Source organism: Denticeps clupeoides, chromosome 5 (assembly GCF_900700375.1).
Source record: "Denticeps clupeoides chromosome 5, fDenClu1.1, whole genome shotgun sequence".
Taxonomy (NCBI): domain Eukaryota; kingdom Metazoa; phylum Chordata; class Actinopteri; order Clupeiformes; family Denticipitidae; genus Denticeps; species Denticeps clupeoides.
Window position 1 is genome coordinate 32,240,376 of NC_041711.1, and position 15,103 is coordinate 32,255,478.

Here is a 15,103-nt window from a genome sequence, read left to right on the forward strand (position 1 = left end):
AAACATTATGTAACTATAATTATATCATGTTAATGCAGCTAAATAGTTGATCTTTATGCCCAGAATTTACAGAAATTACCTGTTCACCATCAACACCATCCAGCCCATGCTCTCCATCATCACCCTGATTTGGAAAACAAATAATTTAATAAAATTCTAACAATGGCCACATGTGAAAAAAAACAAGATACTCACCACGTCGCCTCTATACCCTCTTCCACCCTACAAAAATGGCAAATACATAAATTAAAGTGTTCCTAAGAAGTCACACTATCCATTAATATTACGTATTACTCAAATCCATAGTGAAATTCTGCTTTTTGTACCTTAAGACCACTCCTTCCTGGACAGCCTTGCAGTCCTTGAATTCCATTTGCTCCAGGGGGGCCTCTGTCCCCCTTAAGAGACATTAAGGCTTTTTAATAAAAAGTAATTTAAAATATATATTTTAATAAATGTAGAATGTATTATCAAAATGCATTATCAAAAATGTATTCAGGCATTATCCTCATTTTCAAAACTAATGTTTTATTTAAAGTCTAAACTAGACTTTTCTCTAGCTGAATTTAACAACTAGTGTGTGGAGTCTGCAAGCAAACATGTCACAACTTGTAGTGCAGATAAGACAATAGCTTTTGTGTTATGGATTAGCAGAGTTCATGCACTGATGTACAGGAATGTGTAAAATGTGACAACCTATATGGCTTTGTGCTCTAACAGTGTCTTTTTGAAATGTGAAGGTAATGATGATGATGATGTTCAGAACATATTTAGATGTTTTAATTGCAGAATGTTCATTGGACGTGTCTTGAATGCAAGATGCCTCATCATTAAATCAACATTTCCTTATGTTTTTTTTTTTATGGAAACTTTATTATGGAACATTTCAAGCTGCCTTGTTAGTGCTCATTCAACGTAAACTATCAACATTTTTTAATGAGCTCATAAAAATTCATTTGTTGTTTAATAGAGGGATTACAACTAAATATAATTTATTCCACACAAAGTAAGGATCTATTCAGAACTTTTTCACTATTTACTAACCAGGAGCTTTACAACTAAGATAAACTATAATTAAGAGGTAGACCATCATTTTGAACTGAATTCAAGCGGCAAGCATATGGTATCCCTGTTGCTAATGTTGCAGAGCGCAAGCAGACTCAATGCATATGTTATGGCTATGCCCAAATTAGACTTCCATTGGGATTTAGATTTTTTAAATGTTTGGATATTAATTTGACCATAGCCTAATGTTTTTTTTTTTAATGAATCTGAAGTGATTGTCATTGTGATACACAGCAGCACAGCACATGGTGTACACAGTGAAATGTGTCCTCTGCATTTAACCATCACCCTTAGTGTGCTTTGCTCAGTGGCACCTCAGTGGCACCTTGGCAGATCGGGATTCGAACAGGCAACCTTCTGATTACAGGGCCACTTCCTTAACTGCTAGGCCACCACTGCCCCATAAATCTTACTAAATTTGTTAATCTTACTCTTTTACCAAAGATATGGAGGCCTTTCTGCACCCCTTGATACAGATTAAAAAAGAGCATCCCTTTTTATGTGATAGGGTGAGGTATTTACATTTAGTACATGTATATACATGCAGGGGATATGACTAGGAATAAATCATTTGTGTTGTGTATTTTTGATAAAATCAATAAATGCATATAAACTTAAAATGTATTTAAAACTTACAGCACCACCCTCTTCACCAGGGAATCCTGGATGACCTTTCGGTCCTGGTAAACCCTGTTCAGAAAACCAGTCAAAAATTTAACAAATAGTCTACAAAAACACTTGAATAATTAAATTAAATTATTTAATTGGCTTTTTTATTGTCACCTTTGTCCCTGGAGGACCTCGCAAGCCCCGTGCTCCCTCTTGCCCAGTGCACTTGCACATAACACCACAGCAGTCCCTCTCTACAGCCATGTCCTAAAGTGTGAAAGCAAGATGTCATGCTTTACGCACATCATGATTTCATTGTGCACAAAACAAAAAGCAGTAATAATTCTAGGCCTGTTTTCAGTTTACAGATAATGCTGCAGTTTGTTTAAGTCTCAAGCCATCTCTGTACATTTTGGGAATTTTCTCTCCACTAAAACTGCAGATGCACCATGAAGTAAAATCAGATTAGGGGGAAAAGTTCAGCAACAAAATTCAGGTAGCTGAAGTTTCCACGTTTGGTTTCAGGATATGTTTTAATATTATTAATTTATTTCTTTATCAGAAACTGACATGACTCTACTTACTGTTTGTGCCAGTATGGCAGTGGCAATATTTTGCATCCTGATATCAAGGGGCTGATTGTAGCCAAAACCTCTCCCAAACTCAATCATCTGCAGCTCATTGGCATTGTGGACACCCTCCAAAGCCACAGTAAGCAGTGCACTGACCCCTTCAGCAGGATTAGATCAAAAGAAAACTCAGACTAGCAGGTGACCAATGGAACAGTGAGTATAAACAATTGCAGAAGCAGGAATCAATGAAAAGTTCCCATACATACCGCTATTCCTGAGGCGATCCGACTCAATTTCAAGCTGTTCGACAGGTCCATCGAGCCCATCTGAGAATATTATCAGTATCTGAAATATTCACAGGCTCAATGAGCACATAGCACCATAAAATCATCTTTAAATGTAAGCCACCACAGTAGCAGAGTTGATGATGAAATCATGCACCTGGTTGAAGAATATGAATGTTTTGATTTGAAATGTAACAAAATGTAAGTTTATTTTATTATAAAAATGTACGTGTCAGCGTGACAATTTTCCCTCAATTTCCTCACGAGGAGAGCCATGTGCTTACCTTGACCTTCGAACTAGATGTTGTAAATTTTTCCTGAAATGACCTCAGCAGCTGTGTGTTGAAAAAGGTATCCTGATTTGTCTGCAGGCCTAAGATCTTTGTCACCACATCCACATTGTATTTCTCAAAACTAAAGTCATCCAAAACTCGGCCGTCTTGGCCTACAAGGCGGAATCCAATATTTGTCTTCAAACTGGCTGTGCTGGAGCAGCACAGGTTGTCCAGAGAGGAAATATAGCGAATAATCTCAGGTAGATAGGTCTGAAGATTTTGCTGTCCACTGAACAGCGAGGGCTTATTTGGCCTCCTGGTGACATCAAAGCCGATGGCAATGTCCACAGTGCAACCTGTAACCCAACCAACCACAAAAAAGATTTGAGTAACATCTCCAATGGTCCAGTGCACTTAAATATGAGTGTAGTGCTTTCATAAAAAATTAGAGAACTGTACCTGGTTGATCTTGGGGTACATCACATATTGTTTCCACTACAGTTGATTTGATCTTGTCCAAGGAGGAAAAGTCCCGCACCGTGAAGAACCTTTCCTTAGCACCAGCAATCTCAATTAATTCAAGGGGTTTAATTTTCCCTATTCCGATGACAAAAATCTCGATCTTCATGGCCCTCAGCATCTCTGCAGCAGCCAAAACATCATCCTGTGACTCTCCGTCGGTTATCACCACCAAGTTCTGGGAGACACCCTGCTGTTTCCTGCTGCCGTTCGCTGCTTCAAAAAATATCCTGACATAATTCAAGGCTTTCCCAATGAATGTGCCTTCTCTCATTTGCCGAACGTCATAAATCCTCCTTTTCACCTCAGCTTCACTGCCGTACTCATTGAGAAAGAACTCCTTTTGTGGATTGCTGCTGAACTGGGCAACACCAACTTGTACCAGCTGGTGACTGATAGTAAAGCTCCCCACAAGATCGTTCATGAACTGTTTCATGATTTCAAAGTTTTGAGCACTGATGCTCTCAGAACCATCGATCAGCATGACCAGATCCGCCTGCCGTTTTTCACAGTCTAAAAAAGAAATTGCATTAGAATGAAAGCAGCTCTTCAAAAGCAACTCTTTTAATTCCTAGAACATGAAATACTTGCTCATTTCATCTATTTTATTAGTCTTGGAAAAAGATGAGGAACAAGTGGGTTTTTCTGAAATGATTGATGTTGATTGAACTGAACATTTCCCTATGCACTTACCAGCCTTGGTTTCATTACAAAGCTCTTGAGAAATGTTCTTGTACAGTCCCTCCAAGGCTTGGTAGTTTTCCACATGAAACACCTTCCTTTGATCTCCAGTCATAATGAGAAGTTCCTTTTCTGGAGCTGCAGCTACACCAATTCCATACACGCTGATCCCAGAGTTCAGCAGCCTTTGGGATGCTTCAGGTAGCTTCTCTGAGTCAGTGGCTTCACCATCTGTGATGACAAACAGAATCTGGGGGACATGTTCAGCACCACGACCACCATGTGCTGCGCCAAAGTATGCCAACGAGTACTCGAGAGCCTCAGCAGTGTAGGTGTCCCCTCCAGGATGCTGCAGGTCAGATATGGCCTGCCGTACTTCCTTATTGGTCGTGTACTGGTCAAGGGTAAACTTGGATTCAGGTCTGTTGGAGTAGACAATGGCACCAAAGCGAACAAGTTTTTCTCCAACAATTGTGCTGTTCACAATAGAGATCATGAAGCGCTGCATGATCCGGAACTGAGAAGGGTCAATGCTGCTGGAGCCATCCACCAGGAACATCATGTCCGCCACCTCCGCTCTCTTACAAGCTAAAAGAGACATAGTTTTAAAACTTGCTTCATGGGAAAGGATGAAATACACATAGTGATGAGCCTGGTTGCTTTAACATCAAATAATACACAGTTGTTTATTGTGGGTGGATGAAGAATATATCAGATTTCTTCTTTTCAGTATCTGCATCCAAATATATATATATGGCATACTCACCAGTTTCAGGGTGACAGATCTTAAACAAAAGTTTGTTCTCTATGAACTTCAGTCCATCAAAGTCCCTTTCAAGAAAAATTCTGTCTTGTGTGCCACTGATCTCCATTAGCTGGGTAACATTAGCGTTGTCAACACCGATTGAGTAGATGGTGACACCCCTGTTTCTGATTTCCAGTGCAGGGGTGGCCACCTTGTCCTGAGCTTCGCCATCAGTGATAAGAACCAGAATCTGTGGCACATTAGGACGTCCTCCTCTAGAGACATCAAAGTACTGTGAGCTGAAGGTCAGTGCAGAGCCAGTCTGTGTGCCCCCACCCAGCTGCTGCATTAAATCAATCTTTCTGTCCATCTCATCCTTGGTGTAATAGGTATTCAGAGCAAACTCCTCTTGAGGCTTGGTGCTGAACTGGAGCACACTTATACGTACTGCATGTTCTCCAATGAGCGAATGAGCCACCATAGAGCGTACAAATGTCTTCATCTTAGTAAAGTCTTGAGGGTCAATTCTCCCTGAGCTGTCTATTAGAAAGACAACATCTGCCAACATGTCTTTGCAAGCTGTGGAGAGGACATTGAAAATACATTATACCTAAGACACAATATACCATGAATACAAAAGCATTCCTTCATTTAAATATGTAATGTCCTTACCTTCTTTAGTACAAATGTCTGTGACAATGTCATTTTTAATGGGTTTTAGGGCATCAAAGTCACTAACAAAGAACCTTCTTTTAGTATCACCGCAAATGTCCACCAACTCATCCTGGTCTGCATCTTTGACCCCAATGGCATAGATGATGATGCCCTGCTTCCTCAGCTGCTCTGCTGGTGCTTTCACTAGATCTGAAGACTTGCCATCTGTTATGACAACCAAGTACTCGGGGACCTTTGTTCCACGGGTCTTCACAGCTTCCTTGAAGAGCGGGCTCATGAATGACAGAGCTTTTCCGATTTCAGTGCCTCCACCAACTTGTTTGACATCATCCACTGCCTTTTCCAGTGAGGCTCTGTCTGTGTGCTGAGTCAGAGTGAACTCAAGCGTTGGGTCGTCAGCAAATTTCACCAGACCAACGCGTACCTGTTTCGGCCCGATGCGGAACATGAGCAAGAATTCCAAAATGAACTTTTTCATTTCCTTAAAGTCCTTTGGATAAATGCTCCCAGAATGATCAATCAAGAAGTAGAAATCCGCCTCTTCTGTTTCCACACAACCTAAAATAACCAAACATTATATATTTAACAAAGATCAAATAATAATGACACCGAAGTTCTACTGTGATATGTAAATGGCCGACCTTCTTTGAGGAAAGTAGTTGCTTGTTTAAGCACTGGAGCTCTGACAATGTCGTGGCAAAGGGTTTTCCTCAGGATCGAGTCCAGGACATTCAGCTTCACGAAGTCCTCCACATCGAACACAAACTTCCTCGGCGGGTGGGTGCCAATCTGATTCAGCTCGTTCACGTTGGCGCTCTGCACGCCCAGCGCAAACACGGTGACTCCAGAGCGGCGAAGGTCGGCGGCGGCGGCGCTGACGTTGTCAGCCGACTTGCCGGCTGTGATCACGACAGCCACCTGTTGCACGCCACGGTCACGCCGACTGCCCCTGTCCTTAATGAACACGTTGCTCTTGGCGAATTTTAGGGCGGCTCCTGTAAACGTGCTGCCCCCGCGATATGGCAGAATCTTGATGTACTGCAAGAGGCCTGCTTTGCTCTTGAAAGAGTCCAAGTAGACCTCAGCTTTGGGTTTGTTACCGTACAGGACCACGCCCACCCGCACCCTGCTGATTTCCACGTCCAGGCCTTCTACAGTTCGGTAGATGAACTGGCGCACCAGCTGGAAATTGGAACGGCCCACGCTGGCAGAATCATCCACGATAAACACAATGTCAGCCATCTTGGCTGACCTGCAGTCTGTAAGAGAGAACGTTCCATTGTGAGTCTCCACACATTTCTCCGATTTATTCAAACGTTTGGCTGTTCTCAGTTGTTTACATTATTCTTTGCCATTTTTTTTAGCATTGCCTAGACGGCACAACACAGCAACAACTAGGTTCATCAATTATTAGCAGTCATAAAAAGCTAATAAATGCATAAATCATTTTTATCATTCGCCTAAAGACTTATACTCACTGCCAGTAGGTCCATATGTGTCTTCAGACTCAGTGACAGATTTGATTTCTTGTGATAACTGAATAGCATTTCTTCCTTGACTCTGGAGGACAAGCTGCGGTTTGGCAACCGTCTGAAGCTCAAAGAGCTCAGCCTCACCAACCCCAAAGGTCAGGAGGGTCACACCCACATCCTGCATTTTACGCACTGAGCGGTATACACTATCATCTGACTTTCCAGACGTAATCAGCACCAGAAATTGTTTGAAGCCCTGAGCTGCGCGGCTTCCTGCTTCTGCCGTGAAGAAGTTTGCGCTGGCGTAATCCAGCGCTTCTCCGGTTTTACGCTGTCTGCTTGGCTTGAGTCGGAAGCGTCTGATATGGGCCAAAACTTCCTCCTTGGTCTTGTAGCCATTCAGAAGGAACTCCACTGTGGTGTCATCGCCAAACTGAGCAAGGCCCATGCGGTTAGAATCAATATTCACATTATATTGGTTGGCTAGCCGTGCAAGGACATTTTTAATCAGCTGGATCTGTGATTGCGCTGAGTTGTCCACCAGGATGAACAAGTCAGCAAACGTTGGCGCCAGAGCTGCAAACCATTAAAAAGCTTCATTTCACATGTAGCTTAAGCAATTTAACAATATATTAGACTTGTTGTGCAAAGTATGCCACTTACCCTGCCTTTTGTCCTCCATGAAGATGCAGATGGACTTCAGCATACCCTCCATTGCTCTCCGAAGCTCTTGGTAGTTGCTGATGCTGACCAGAAAGCGCTGACTGGGCCTGTTAGCAATAGCTCGTAGCTGTGCAGTATCTGCGCTCCCAACACCGATAGCATAGATGGTGACGCCCTGCCTCCGAAGCTCTTCAGCCGGCTTCACAACATCATCAGAGGAGCTTCCATCTGTTATGACTATTGCGATTTTGGGAACGTTGGGGCGGCTCCCTGCTGCTTCAGTGAAGTACGTTGTCCGAAGGAAAGAGATGGCTTTGCCGAGGACTGTACCTCCTTTGCGATATTTAAGGTTTACAATTGCAGCTAGGACATCCCTTTCATTGTCGTAATCTTTCAGCAGGAACTCCTGGTAAGGTTCGTTGCTGAACTGCGCCAGGCCAATACGGACCTTGTTCCGTTCCACAGTTAGCCCATCCACAAATGAAGCTAGGAACTGCTTTACATCTGCAAAGCTGTTTTCACCAATGCTGCTAGACCCATCCACAAGGAAGACAATGTCAGCAACTGTTGCCTGGCGGCACTCTGCAAAATACAGGAAGAAAAGCAATTCATTAAAGTACAAAGAATTTCACAAATATGGAAGTTCTACAGAATTTTAATCAACATTTCAGTTACATCAGCTTCAATTACATGCCAAATACTTAATATTAATGATATATATTTGATATACAGGGTGGGTCATTTATATGGCTTCACCTTAATAAAATGGGAATGGTTGGTGATATTAACGTCCTGTTTGTGGCACATTAGTATATGTGAGGGGGGCAAACTTTTCAAGATGGGTGGTGACCATAGTGGTCTTTTTTAAGTCGGCCATCTTGGATCCAACTTTTGTTTTTTCAATAGGAAGAGGGTCATGTGACACATCAAATTTATTGGTAATTTCACAAGAAAACCAATGGTGTAACTTTATTCTCTCATTAGTTATTTACAAGTTTCTGACCACTTATAAAATGTGTTCAGTGTCACCAACCATTCCCATTTTATTAAGGTGTATCCATATAAATGGCCCACCCTGTATATGTGATAGATATTTATATTTTTACTAGTTGGTAGCCTAACCTTGTGGCACTTGGGCAAGCTGCCGCTTAGCTTCCTCCACCGTGGTACACAGCACCTGAACGATGTTCTGTGAAATGCCCTGCAATGCGTTGAAGTCTGACACGCTGTACACGTGCTGGTCATGCGGTTCATTGGCGATCTCCTTCAGCTCTCCTTCATCTGCGTTTTTGATGCCTATGGCATACAGTGTGATTCCCTGGCGTCTCAGTTCCTGTGCATGTGGCTCCACATTGTCCTGGGATTGGCCATCTGTGATGATCACAGCAATCTGGGGCACACCCTCATGAGATCGACTACCAGCCTTCTCCACAAAGTGGTTCTTCAGCATAAAGTCCAATCCCAGTCCAGTCTTGGTGCCACCACCCATGTAAGGTAATTGTCCGATATACTCATAGATCTCTTCCTTGTTCTTGAAGGTGTTTAGGAAGAACTCAGTGCGTGGCTCAGTGCTGTACTGAACAAGACCAATTTGGACATGCTCTTCCCCAATATCAAAGCTCTTGACCAGTGTGAGGAGAAAATTACGGACTTCTTGGAAATTATCATTTCCAATACTCCAGGATCCATCAAGCAAAAACACAATGTCAGCCACAGCTTCCTGTGTGCACACTAGAGGAAGGATATATTCTTATTAAGCTGTAGTGCACAGAAGGTCATGAATAATGTCTGAGTCTACATTACCTGTTTTCTGAGCGTTGGTGACAAACAAACATGATGAAGCAGTGATGAGGACGGCCAAAACTATACGCATGGTTGCCATGATCAGGGCGCTTCTGAATGGCTGAAACAGTCACAGGTAAAGTACTTTACATTAAAACGTTTAATTAAAAACATACAAAGCATGCTGATATTTTCTTCACTGAAATTCTACAACTGTTTGTAGCCATTGTGTCATTGTATAAATGAAAATTGTAAGTGATTCAAACAAATAAAAATAAAAAAATTAATGTATATTGTGTGGTATTACAGCCCGGATATCTTCTGTTGGCAGAATATTAGTCATCCCATGCTAATTTCAACAGCTGCTATTACTCTCTGCAGCTTATTTACAAAGGAAGCAGACACCCGGGTAACGGACCTGTTGAGTAAGTGAATCTGCATAGGGGTCACGACAAGGACACCCAATCTTTAAACAATTTTAAACAATGTCCTTTTTTGAGACAGACATCTTAATATTCGTCTCCCTGACTCATACCTTTGCTACAGAATACTAGAAACTGTGACATCTGTGAGCATCTGGCATGAAACGCTACAATTTCTTTTGATGTACAGTAAGAGAAATTTTAAATTTCCTCCTGAAGAGAATCTTGTAGACGTGCCACACATCACAAAATAAGCAAAATAAAAGGTCCTTTCTGAATAGAACCTACAGTAAAACACTCTTTCTGAGTGTTGAGAACCGTTTATTAATGACATAAGCAAACGGCAAACCCTGACTCTAGAGAAAAGGCCAATCTCGCTCTCTAGACATATATTGATCTATTTGGCATACAAGCAAATAGATTCAATGTCTCACAAGCGTTGTGGAGCCAACACAAGCAGAAATGCAGACTGAGTGCACTGTGCAGCTGACCGGCTGTCTGTAATCTAACTCGGGACAGGAAATAAGTTTCTACAATGGGACACCTGGATACAATTAAATGGGGCAGATGATTGAGTGGAGTGCATTTAAAGCGCAGCATTAAGCAGTTCGCTGGGAGCGAATGAAGCAGTGTTTGTTTTTGGCCTTAACTGGAAAAATGTTATGTTTCATTCCATCCATTTGAACATCAGATGATCTCCAAAAAACAAGCAATGGATTTGGGGTAACGTTTTAATTGGCTACCATGCTGTCTGGTGAAATTGTCCCCAGGGTCTAAAGCATTAGCTCATCCCAAATCCTAGAGAGTCCACTGCACATCACTCTGTGCAATTAGCAATCCAAAGAGGGAAGCCCACTTATGACTTTGATTTACTGCGGCACAAGCCAGCTGTGTTTAATGTACAGATGTTTGAACTTTACCATCTAAACAGAGGTACTCGGCTTTCAGTGTGGCCAGGATGGACTTAAAAAGGAATACTGGCCAACCTAAACAAAGGATACGCCTTTGAATGTATACAGCATTCAGAGTAAACACTTCAGCGCACACACTTGGTTTTAGTCATTGCTTGGAGGGACTAAACAATGCAGGACCAAGTGCAATGCCGATGCAAAAAAAACTGCCCTCATCGCCTCACTGCTGAAGGCAATTCTGTCCGGCACAGTGTAAATGGACATAAACCACATGACTTGGGACAGTGGGATGAAGACATGTGCAGACCACCAAGAAAATAGGCAACAACAAAAAAAACCTAAACCAATCAAAATTTGTAACATGCTAGAATGTATTGGCCACTAAAAAGATGACGCTTTGGAAAGTTACAGGGTTTTTTTCTTTTGGAACATGGATCTCCCATGAATAAACATGGGTGTAAACAGGAAACATTGATTATCCTCTACATGAAATGGTGCTTGGCGTGTTCTTAACGTTGCACTATTTAAACGGAGAAGGATGCCTCTCCTGCCGTCCTTTTCACTGAGTCAGTATCAGCTTTCTGTTTACATGTGTGGTTGGAATAGGCTTCAACATTATTTATGGGAATGCAGGAAGCCTTAATGCTCCAAATGTTGTATTTTTAGCACATTCACACATCTATTAAAAGTATAGTGAAATAACTTACTGGTCATTATGTCAAATGAGGAATTTTAATCAGAGTGTATTTTACCCTACCTATTTATGGTAAAACTGGACTCTTCAGTTGGTCATGTCACTGCAAGAAGAACATGTAAAATGCCACATCTTATATCAGCATCACATAAAGCTTTACAGATTTTTATGTCAGCAGCACATCTTGTGAAGCATATAGCAATTGCATGTGTATGTTATGCACATTTAACAACTTATGATCCTGCACTGATCATTACTCAAGCATGCTTTAAAATACCCCCAAATATGGATTTTGGTCAAAATCCTTTTTCCTTTCTAACACACAGGAAGCAAGGCATTTTGTTTTTGCAACCAGTTGTGTTGTGAATGAGAGTATTAAAGTGATCAATAACATTGTATTAAATTATGATTACATTGCGATGCTGGCTTCCATGCCTCAACAAACTGAATTAAATCTACTTACAATAAGTTGGTGCACAGACAGAGAGCTCAGGAATCCCATGGCCAAGTATGGACGGGAAATCTTGAACTGGAGCTTGTGAGAAGAGACCACTCCTCACATCCCGCCCCAGTCTTTTTTGACGGCTGGTTAGGGAGGGAAAAGTTGTCATGCCAACCTCTCAAATTACTTTTTCCCCTCAGGTTTGACTGTCACTTAATGCTTGATATATTGCTATATATTGATAATATTGCTTGACCAGAAAATTATGGACAATTATATAAATATATAAAATAGATACTTAGACTATGCTGTCTATAAAAACATTTTTCAATCATATTGATATTATATAAATCTATTGATATGGCTAGATACACTGATAATTAATAACATCTATTCTAAGCCCAGGTTCCTTAAAATTCATGACAAATAAGCACTAAATAAAATAATGTATCTGCAGGTAGGTTCTGTGTGCCAGTCAAAACTAATAACTATTTTTAAAGGAATTTATAATTACAAGGTTGTCTTTTTAGATAATTTGCGATGAACACAATGCTTCTACTTTGTTGTTTGAAACTGAGTAAGTCTGAAAATCATATTAGCTTCTAATTTGTAAGAAAGGGAGTTTTGTGAGAATTATGAAATGAAAGCAACAACATTTTAATTTTCCATGTTATATTGTCCTGTATACACGACACCCTGCTTACAGACTGCATTGTGATAATATGGTGGGAAGTGTCTGGTCTGGGATCAGATTGCTGAAATGCATGAACACGCTCTCTTTATTTTAGCCTGTTAGAGTTCAGTGCCTAGTGTAGGCTACGTTTCTTCATGTTTTTGGGTGAGGCTGCAAAAACGTTGCCTCAAGCCCCTACATTTTTCAGTTTGTGAGCCCTTGTCATCCATTTTTCATATTCAAATTTAGAGTCTATGTTTCAATACTGTTTTCAATGTTTTCAATACTTGGTTCAGTAGGTCTGATAAAACAGTTGCCAGAGGAGGTTTCCTATATCAAACCTAGATGATTAACATTTTAAAGAAACCAATTAATGAGATGAATAATGATCTATGTTGTGTGCAGTCTTTATGGGGTTTCTTAGCTGTGTCACAATGCCTGTGAGTCAGTACACTGGAAACATGTTTTAATTCAGAGATGTAACTGGGAATTGTTCCAACTCAAACATACACAGTTACACACACACACACAGGGTCTGGACCCAATCTCATACTCCTCCTTAGCCCCCACACATTCCTAAAACCTGAGCTTTAGCTCTTCTGGAACAATGGAAGAAATATGGACCTTTTCACGTTGACATAGTAAGGAAGTCATTTAAAAGACAAAGATCACTTGCATATGTCAATGCTGGAATTTGCATATTACCTGCGTTTAAACTCTAGAAACACAAGTCACAAAAACAAGTCAATGCTCTTCCACCCCAACCCCACCAGTGGGCCTCACTGTGAAACTGACATGTTCCACCATGTCCGTGCACAAGGATCCCCACATATAAACAGAACAGGCAGAGGGGGCCCAGACCTCAAGATGTTGGGAACATGAAACATTTTGCTGAAGGTACACTAATAGTCGAAGGTTTGGACACACCTTCTCTGTGGAGGCCATTTTGAAGAATACAAGAAACTTTTTGTATCTTTTGTTGCATCGATGTATGTTTCATTAATCAGTGTTTTTGCCCCTGTTTACTTTCATGGCTGCTTTGATCACTGTTGCTATCATCAAAATAAGTGAATGATAAGAAAGTGTTCATCATAAACCTTCAGGACTTTTTGAAAACCATCCCCTTCTCTAACTTAAGGTGGTCAAGAGAAGCCAAAAGTGTTAAATGCTGCCATCACTATACCCGCTTTCATATTGGCCAAATTGTTCCAACGACTCCTGATACTATATCCACTGCCACCCACCTGACACCTGAAGCAGAAAGATGCACAGTCCTGGATGCTCTTCGTGGATGCCTTCAAAATCCCCCAACATCTGATCACCAAACTCGGCCTGGTGTGGTCAAAGTGTATCATTGATCATCTGTGCATATTCCCTCTTTAATCTCCACAGCACGTCCTGAGAGCAGCTCAGATCTGAAGGCTGCATTTCTGATCTTGAGCAGTGTGCTCACTTCTCTCATCATCCAGGGCTTTTAAGTACTTTCCTATCATTGACATGATCTACTAGCCAAACAAAGTCAAATGGTCCGATCTTGAATGCCCCTATATGACTGAATGGAATTGTGGTCATCGGTCAAAAGTCACCCATATCCTCACAATGCCTTACAAATGCTTGGACATATCTGAATGTGTGGCCATAACAAGCAGAAGTTTAAGTTTTTTTCTAATGACTTTGAGGGCAGTCTGAACAACAGGTGTATTTTATCTTCTAATAATGTGCTATTGACTTGTGGGTCTAACAAACAATCACTCATATCACAAAATTATCAATGTAAGAAATGTGTCACGATCCGGTCCGAAAAGGGGTTACCCCGGTGTTCTGTGTTCACCAGTGTCTACGTCTCGGATGTCTCCCCTGTCCTGTGATTCACCTATTAAACCCCGGTTTTGTGATGTCAGGTGATAGCGTCCGTCATTCCTCGTCACTCTTCGTCACTCTTCGTCCTCCTCTCCGTGCACCTGCCGCGTCATGCCCGCATGGACGTGACAAAATGCAGGTTTTTGGGTTCATGGGATCTGGTTAACCTGAAAAACATGCTTTTTGTAAATTTGCAGCAGGGCTTGTATATATGTGAGACACTGCAAGTCAGGATCAATCCATGATCACGCTAAAGATTCATTTTCAAAAAATGGTTATTCACTGTCATGTCTCATCTGCACTTCATACATTCTATAATTTATTCAGGGACTGTGAACATGTGTGACCATTTCTGAGTTAAATTGGAAAATCAGACCTCCCTGTTTGTGGCTGTAAAGGAATCCAGCGTACACAAAAATGCTGCTGCTCTGCACATGTTGGAAATGTTCCATTCTCTTGTTTATAAATGTGTTGCAAATGCATATGACAATTTACTGTGTACATAGAATAGGTTAATGTGTATTTCAACAATTATTACGATGATTGCAAAGGCCTTATTTTGAGAGCCCATTTTCAAAACGTATCTGATTTAATGAAGAGGATATTAAACTGGTGATCCATTGTGTTTTCACTGAGTGGTGAACTCTTTCCCAACTATTCTCTGACATAATTTTTGGTGTAATAAAATATCTACTTTAATAACGTTTAAAGGGGATTTTCATTCAGTTGTTACAGGGCACATGGTTAAGTGCCTTGCCC

General features: G+C 41.2%; 1 protein-coding gene across 1 annotated transcript in view; it reads right to left on the reverse strand.

Annotated features, from left to right (window-relative positions):
• Nucleotides 1–11,885, reverse strand: part of col6a4a (collagen, type VI, alpha 4a) — a 40,533-nt gene extending 28,648 nt beyond the window's left edge. The window contains exons 1-19 of the mRNA XM_028980996.1: nucleotides 11,833–11,885; nucleotides 11,433–11,472; nucleotides 9,364–9,463; nucleotides 8,683–9,291; nucleotides 7,561–8,142; nucleotides 6,904–7,473; nucleotides 6,067–6,684; nucleotides 5,423–5,983; nucleotides 4,772–5,329; nucleotides 4,018–4,593; nucleotides 3,265–3,837; nucleotides 2,815–3,161; nucleotides 2,513–2,591; nucleotides 2,259–2,404; nucleotides 1,849–1,941; nucleotides 1,702–1,755; nucleotides 327–398; nucleotides 196–222; nucleotides 80–124 (exon numbers count right to left, since the gene is read on the reverse strand). Of these exons, the coding sequence (XP_028836829.1) occupies nucleotides 80–124; nucleotides 196–222; nucleotides 327–398; nucleotides 1,702–1,755; nucleotides 1,849–1,941; nucleotides 2,259–2,404; nucleotides 2,513–2,591; nucleotides 2,815–3,161; nucleotides 3,265–3,837; nucleotides 4,018–4,593; nucleotides 4,772–5,329; nucleotides 5,423–5,983; nucleotides 6,067–6,684; nucleotides 6,904–7,473; nucleotides 7,561–8,142; nucleotides 8,683–9,291; nucleotides 9,364–9,442 (5,589 nt within the window). The 5' untranslated portion in view covers nucleotides 9,443–9,463; nucleotides 11,433–11,472; nucleotides 11,833–11,885. The remainder of the gene's footprint in view (nucleotides 1–79; nucleotides 125–195; nucleotides 223–326; nucleotides 399–1,701; nucleotides 1,756–1,848; nucleotides 1,942–2,258; nucleotides 2,405–2,512; nucleotides 2,592–2,814; nucleotides 3,162–3,264; nucleotides 3,838–4,017; nucleotides 4,594–4,771; nucleotides 5,330–5,422; nucleotides 5,984–6,066; nucleotides 6,685–6,903; nucleotides 7,474–7,560; nucleotides 8,143–8,682; nucleotides 9,292–9,363; nucleotides 9,464–11,432; nucleotides 11,473–11,832) is intronic.
• Nucleotides 11,886–15,103: the final 3,218 nt, after the last annotated feature.